This window comes from Pinus tabuliformis, chromosome 3_1 (assembly GCF_031772625.1).
Source record: "Pinus tabuliformis cultivar Carrire ecotype Pingquan chromosome 3_1, CPIR1, whole genome shotgun sequence".
In the NCBI taxonomy this organism is placed as follows: Eukaryota; Viridiplantae; Streptophyta; class Pinopsida; order Pinales; family Pinaceae; genus Pinus; species Pinus tabuliformis.
Window position 1 is genome coordinate 683,259,543 of NC_142301.1, and position 7,727 is coordinate 683,267,269.

A 7,727-nucleotide genomic window follows, 5' to 3' on the forward strand; every position below is an offset into this window, starting at 1 on the left:
ACGAAAGAGGCATATGCGTGGGGATTATCGTTGGGGTGTTAATTTGCCTATGTTATTGGGGAGATTACAATTGGGTTTTATTTTCCTCTCACCTCTCTTAAGCCCAATAAAAGCACATTTTTTATTATTAGTTGTTTGTACTACGGGTCCTTTTTCCATAAAGGATTTTTAAAAGAAGGATTATTTTTTTCTGGGCACAAATTATTTAAAACAAGGATATTAAATCTTAAAATTTCCATGCATTGTTTTATATGAAAATGATGCCGAATGGAGAATAGCCATATATCCATTTGGTTGATGTATTTGGTATCTTGATGGATGCTAGTTATGAAATCCTTTCTTGTTTGCCAGTGGTACAAATGTTGTTGAATTGATATGATTTGTAGCATGCTTTGAATTGTAAAGTAGTTGTTGTTGTCATCATCAACTTTTTTTTATAGTAATTTTTGTGGCTAGTGAAAACACATTTGCCAACTTTTGTTATCAAGATGGGTAAAATATTTTAGGATATTCATGAGAAGAAGGCACCAGATGAACTTCATGAAGAGGATATTCAATTGCAGTCAGTCTTAGCCCTTTTTCAAGGAGAGAATGCAACTCTTAAAAATAGGTTGCAAACTTCATTCGCTCAAAAAATCAAGAAGGTTGACCATCTAGATTCAACCATGGGAAAATATTTCCAAATTCTTGCAGATGAACTTCAAGAAAAGATTGACCTCCTTGATGAACTGGAGGAGGAAGTTGAGACTTTTTCTGACTCAAGAATAGAAAATTTAAGGAAGCAACTAGAAGAGAAAAAAGTTTAGCATGTTATGAATATTAATTGTTTAAAAGAAAAATGTTGGAACAATATCATTTTTTCAAACAAGATTATGATGCCTTATCTCAGCAACTAATTGAGAAGGTGGAGGTCATTCAAAAGTTTCAATATTCTAAGCAGGAACTTGAATTGGAAGTTAGTCTTCTTCAAAAATTTGAGATGGAGATAGTTGACGTTAAGGTGCCAAGCTCTCATTCTTCCACACTTGATGATGAATACCAGAAGCCTTGTAACACCCTCTTCCCACATCTACCCAAGCAACCAGCCAGTCGACGTAAACATGTGATGAGAGGCCACTATGATATGTCTTGACCTCCTAAGTCACATTAAGGAAGTGGAACCAACAGAAACACACCATACAGACATCCAACATCATCAACAGAACCCTTAGAGGACAAGTCATCCACTCAAACAGCTTGTCTCTAGGCCCCACTGCTATTTTAAGTCTCTTGGGCCATAGTCTGTCTCATGCTATTGGAAAGGGAGCGACCAACAACCTAAAGTCTCTTTCACATGTTTGACCACAAACGACTTTGGATGAGAATTGCTAGTGTTGTGCCATCAACCTTAGGATTTAAGTCACTTTTTCAGGCTCAGAGCCCAGGTCACTACCCAGAATTGATCCATCTCTTCAAATTAGTAAGATAAGATGGAAATTACAGTACTAATGAAAATACTCGTTCAAGACCTTGTCCAGACCCCTACTAGCCATGACAGGCATTTCATCCAACATGTTGCAAATGTGTAATCTACAGGTGTAGTTCAAAGTTCTGAGTATAGGGGTCTCATACTTAGCTGAGAATCACTAAGAACCATTGATGCTTCAATGCATCGACTACCATTCCATCCATTATGTCATAGATACATTGATCATTCAATTATAAGTAAAAAGAGCCACACATGGCTGCTGTCATAAAACACATACATAACCGGCATAATAGCAACAAAAAATACTCATGAAAGTATAGTAATATAGACCACATATAATACATCAAAATGCTCATATAAATACAACGAGAAATAACCATTCATTAATTATGTAAAATACAAACCCGGGATGGGACTTCCACGTTACACCTGACCGTAGAATGGCTATGCCAAAACTCTCTTCAGCCATTCACCCCTGAACCATATTCCAAGCATGAATGTGGGATATCATCGAACACATCAATTAAACCTCATCTAGGGATTCCAAAATCCATCCACCTCAACCCATCAAATAGTGATTCCACCTCATGGTTGAAAATCACAAAACCATCATCAAATTGGTCTCCATCCAAACCTTCCAGGGCTTTCAGAGCATTTGTTCCAACAATGGCTTCTAGGACTAGTAACTCAACCCATAGCTATCCTTGAGCTTCCTGAGAATTTGTCTAACCAAGGCTTACAAAATTAGTAACTCAACCCACCAAGGCTTCTAGGACTAGCAACTGAACCCAATTTGTTACAAGGATTCCAGAGCGTTTTCCCAACCAGGGCCGTTAGGAACTAATAACTCAACCCAAGCTAAGGAAACATGAGAACCAACCAAAAGAAAACAATGAAAATAAACCCACAATAAACATGGCTATCCAAGAAATGGCAAGGCTAGGAAATCCATTATCAACCTAGGCTAATCCTTCCTTCCAATGATAGATTAGAGGCAAGAAACTACATGCATGTTCCATGCATGCCAAAACTAGTGAAGGAAACATACATGCAACTCGATGCCTGCAAGCAAATCTGATGTAGCTGCTGATCCTTGTGCATCCTTTCACTTTCCTGTTTTTCCTTTGCCTTCTTGCTCCAAGAATCCAAGTACGCCACACCCTCCAAGAGTGCTCCAAGAAAATTCTAAGTGTCCAAGAGTATGAGAGAGAGAATAATGAGAGAGAGCTCCAACAGAAAATTGACAAAAGGTTACCAATTGATCCTCAAAAGCCTTTTTATGGATGAGGCCTAGATTTTCCTCATTTTGCATTATTTCCTTCATTTTCCTGCTCACATGCAACATGTGACCTTTCACCTCCTTTTTCTCTTAAATTTACATTATTTTCATAAATAATTGTACCAAAAGTGTCTTTTTGCATTTTAATGCCCTAGCCATTGCCTCTGCCATTTTTCTTAAGGATAAACAACCAAATGAACACCCCCTTAGGATATTTTTCCTAACATTCAGCTTGGAGTAATTGTCCCATTGAACGTGGTTATTTTTTTGAGCTTTTATTACATGGAATTTCCACCAGGGCTGTTATAGAACCCTCACCCTTGGGGGACACCATCCTCAATGTTCAATCACTCATATACCTCAACAACCTGTTGAAAGAAGACATAATTCTCACAGAGCTTTATAACACAACTCGATGCAGTATTTATAATGAAATATTTTCTTGAGAGAAAAACATCATGACAACATGACAACATACTGCATAGTGGAGCTTTATAACACAACTCATTACGGTATTTACAATGATCATCTTGCCGAGCGCCAACTCATATAACATCATAACATTGTGATAACATAAACACATGATATCATAATAACATGACACCCATATCGCATAGTGGAGCTTTATAACATAGCACGTTACAGTATTTACATTCATACGAAGGTGTACATATAGCGACATCATAAAAAAATATAGATACCAAAACATATGCCAAATCATATACCAAAACATATATGAAAACATATACTAAACACCATGTCTAAGCATATATCAAACCATCATGAACCATATATCAACCACCATAAAGCAAGTGCCAAACCATCATAAAACAAATACCAAACCACCATTTCAAACTGCTTTGCCTCAACTGGAAAACAAGGATATATAGCCCACAGCTGATCCTCCATCGCCCATGTAGCTTCATTGGGCCCAAAGTGCTTCCGTTGCACTTTGGACAACTATTCGAATAGGGTAAGTGGAAACAATAATGTGTGGATTCAAATGCGTGGAGGGAGAGCGATCAACCGATGGACAACAATTCAAATAGGGTAAGTGGAAACGAAACCTGTGGATTCAACAAGTGGAGGGAGGGCGATCAACCTGAGGTGGAGGAAAATTGGAATGAAATTTAAAATGAAAATGAAAAAACAAAAAAACCAATAGGATGATGGCTGATAAATGTATTCGATTAAAAACATTCCCTTCAAAGCAAATCTTGTCCATTATTTATTTAAAATGAAATTGAAATTCTTCGAGCCCACATTCGTTTGTTGAAATAGATAAGTCAGATTTACCTATAATAGAGCAAGCAATATATTTCTAACCTGAGTAATTGTAATCCGAGGTGATACCGAAAAGATACTTTGTGAATGGTAATTTATTATTATAATTTACAATGAGGGTAATTTAATATTATATGGATTATTTTTATTTTTTGGTGGATTTTTTTAGTTTAATTTATCTAAAATTTTGCAGGAATTTATTGAAATTACAAGTTTGATGAATAAACTCTGCATATTAGAAGTGTCCTAGAAATTTTCTAAAGTGGGGAATGCATATATATAATTAAAAAATGAATTTAAATAACATAAATCAAAATTTCACCACAAATTTGTCTGCCAAATATAATACAAAGTTAGGTTTACCTATAATAGAGTAAGCAAAATATTTCTAACCAGAGTAATTGTAATCAAAGGTAAATTCCTGGTACCAAAAAGATATTTTACACCTAGTAATTTATTATTAACTCTTATAATTTACCATTATTGCAATTTAACTGATAGGTTGATATACAATTTAACTGATAGGCTGCACTCAAGCTTGGGTTGGGTTTGGTGCCATTAATATAATACGGAGTCAGGTTTACCGAGTAAGCAAAATATTTCTCAACTAAGGAATTGTAATAAGAGGTAATATTTGGGAGACAACGACGTCCCTAAGACAGGGCCGGCGCCAGCCTTACAGCGAAGCAGCAACCCTACCCATATTTGCAGCTAACGCTCACGGCGTTGATCGTGGGAATTTATTTTGGATTTTGCTTCGTTCAATTCAATTCCCAGACAAGGACGGCCCGATCGCCGAAACGCCAGAGCCCTAACCCAGTCCCGTTTTTGTGAAATGAGCCCTAACTGCATCGACTACTTACGGGTCAACTACGTTATATTATATTCCACATCGTCAGTCGCCGCTTTCGAACATCAAGACTTGACAATGCTCCTTTTATTGTCGAACGTAACAATTATGTTTTATTCATGAAGGTGCGTGAATTAATAGATGGACAGTACATTTTGGGAATTTATTTTTTAATCAGAATTTACTGTTTTAGAATTTATTCATTTAATTTGAATTTGAGTTTAGTTTAGTTTAGTTAGTTTGTTTTTTTGTGAGAGATTATGTGAGTTTTAAAGAGTGACACTCTTAATAGGTGGTTTGATGGTATTTAAGTGATAAAAAATTATTTGAATATTGTATTTGGTTTCAATCACACTAAGTTGAATGGGTGTAATAGTTAACAGCGTGTATTTCTCTTTAAAAAATGACAGATTCAAACTTAAAATGATAAAATAAAATATAATTGTGTGGACTTATTTTTTCTTTTTACATTAATAATAATATTTTGTAATAAAATTATAATTTTTTAAATATATAAATAAATTTAATACTCTATCAAATTTGTGATTGTAATAAATTTCTTGAAACTTTTCATAGAACTTTTTAACAAATTTTAGAAAAAATCCCAGAAACGAATCTATGGACTTATTAAGGATCATTCAGACACCATATTCTAGAAATTTCCGGGAGCTTATCTAGCCCCATCGTATCCGTTCAATTAATCATACATGAATCCTCGACTTTTCATAGCAATTATTAACAAATTTTACAAAATTTCCAAGAAATGAATCTGTGAACTTATTAAGGAATCATTCAGATACCATATTCTAGAATTTTCCTTTTCCTGGAGCTTATCCAGCCCCATCGTATTCGTTCACTTAGTCATACCATGAATCCTTGACCTTTGCTGCACCACTGCTTTTTCTATCGCTAACGTCGACAACTAAGTTTTGACCAAATCAATTCATGCTCACCATAAACACGATTGATCTTTTCAGGGGTCTATATAAAGAGGCTCAGAATGGTAACGCATTATAAATCAATCTGGTATTGCGTTCGATAACAATATCAATCAATCCAGAGCGGTTGCTGCGTGTAGTAATGGCCTCCATGGAGATACGCAAACTTCTGGCTATTGTTCTTTTGCTGCATAATCTGCTTCCTATCGCTATGGGTATGGAAGCGCTTTTGGAATCCAGAATTGCTTAAACTTGTTTTGTTTATGAAAATTATTAGGCATAACATAACATTCTTCTATTTGTGTGCATCTGTGTGCAGGAGCGAACGGCCATATCTTGAGGGAATACATAGGCGCCTTCAGCAACGGCGTGAAATTTTCAGATGTGCCAATCAATCCGAGGGTGGAGGTCCACTTCATTCTCTCATTCGCCATCGATTATACGACCGGATCCGCTTCCCCTTCTCCCACAAACGGAAAGTTCAACATCTTCTGGGACACCGGCAGCCTGACTCCCAAGGCCGTGCAGGCCATAAAGGCCCAACACAAGAACGTGAAGGTCGCGCTGAGCTTAGGCGGGGATAGCGTGGGCAACGGTCACCCTGTCCAGTTCAAGCCATCGTCGGTGTCTTCGTGGGTTAACAACGCTGTCACGTCGCTGTCGAAGATAATCAAAGAATACCATCTCGATGGCATCGACATCGACTACGAGCATTTTCAGGCCGACGATAACACGTTTGTAAATTGCATCGGGCAGTTGATCACGCGGTTAAAGCGGAGCAAAGTCATCTCCTTCGCGTCCATCGCCCCCTTCGAAGACAGGGGCGCTGTGCAGTCCCATTACACAGCCTTATGGGGCAAATACGGGCACGTGATTGACTACGTTAACTTCCAGTTCTACGCGTACGATGCCAGCACCACGGTTTCTCAGTTCATCCAGCACTACAATACTCAGGCATCTCTGTACAAGGGAGGGAGAATACTGGTTAGTTTTAGTACAGAGAAAGGCGCTGGAGGTCTCTTGCCCGATCATGGGTTCTTTCGGGCATGCAAGATGCTGAAGCAGAAGGGGGAATTGGAGGGCATCTTTGTGTGGTGTGCAGACAAGTCAAAGTCTAATGGCTTCAAATATGAAAAGCAAGCAGAAGCTCTTTTGGCGTGACTGGATTGATTTGATAGCCGCTACTTATCATAGCGAATCATCACTCACTCAGACGATGCCCTATAATAACTAAAGGAATAAATATTTGGGTTCCAATTGCATTGTAACCGCCAGCCTTGGAATTTCAAATTTACTTCGCCTATTTAGTATTTACTGAAAATTTGGTCAGTTGTTTTTTCTCCCTTTCCATTTATTGTAAGTTAGTGAACGGTATGGATAAGTCAGCGAAAGTTAATGAACATTATATAAAAGAAAATAACAGCTTATTGCGTAAGTTAAGTCAGCGAAAGTTAATGAACATCGTGCAAACGAAAATAACAGTAATTTTATGATAGGAAAAATATTTTAATATTTTAGATTTTTACGATTTATATTATAGAGTGATAATAAGATAATTTTTTGGATTAATTATATCATGGAATTTAGGTTAACATTAATTTATTTTTAAAACAAAAATTAAAAATCAATATTTTCAATTATTTAAATAGCAGAGATACGTCCTGGCCAGAAATTAATCATTGTAAATGGAAAAAAAAATCATTATTGAAATCGCAATAACAATTTGTTTTAATATAAGTTAACAGTTGGTTTTGATATAAGTTTTTATGAGTTTATCTTTTAAAATGAAGAAAAATATTCGTAATAAGTAAAAAACCAATCACGATTATAGAATATTCCTAATAAGTAAAAAAGCCAATCGCCACAATTATATAGAATAAACTCTGAAAAGAATTTTGTAAATCTTTA

General features: G+C 36.4%; 1 protein-coding gene across 1 annotated transcript; it reads left to right on the plus strand.

The window, feature by feature from the left end:
- The first annotated feature begins 5,883 nt into the window (after positions 1-5,883).
- LOC149188956 (chitinase 2-like) lies at positions 5,884-7,254 on the plus strand. The gene is made up of 2 exons (XM_089413129.1): positions 5,884-6,034; positions 6,139-7,254. Exons 1-2 carry the CDS (start codon positions 5,962-5,964, stop codon positions 6,978-6,980), a joined length of 915 nt encoding a protein of 304 aa, XP_089269255.1. The 5' UTR covers positions 5,884-5,961; the 3' UTR covers positions 6,981-7,254.
- The last annotated feature ends 473 nt before the right edge of the window (positions 7,255-7,727 follow it).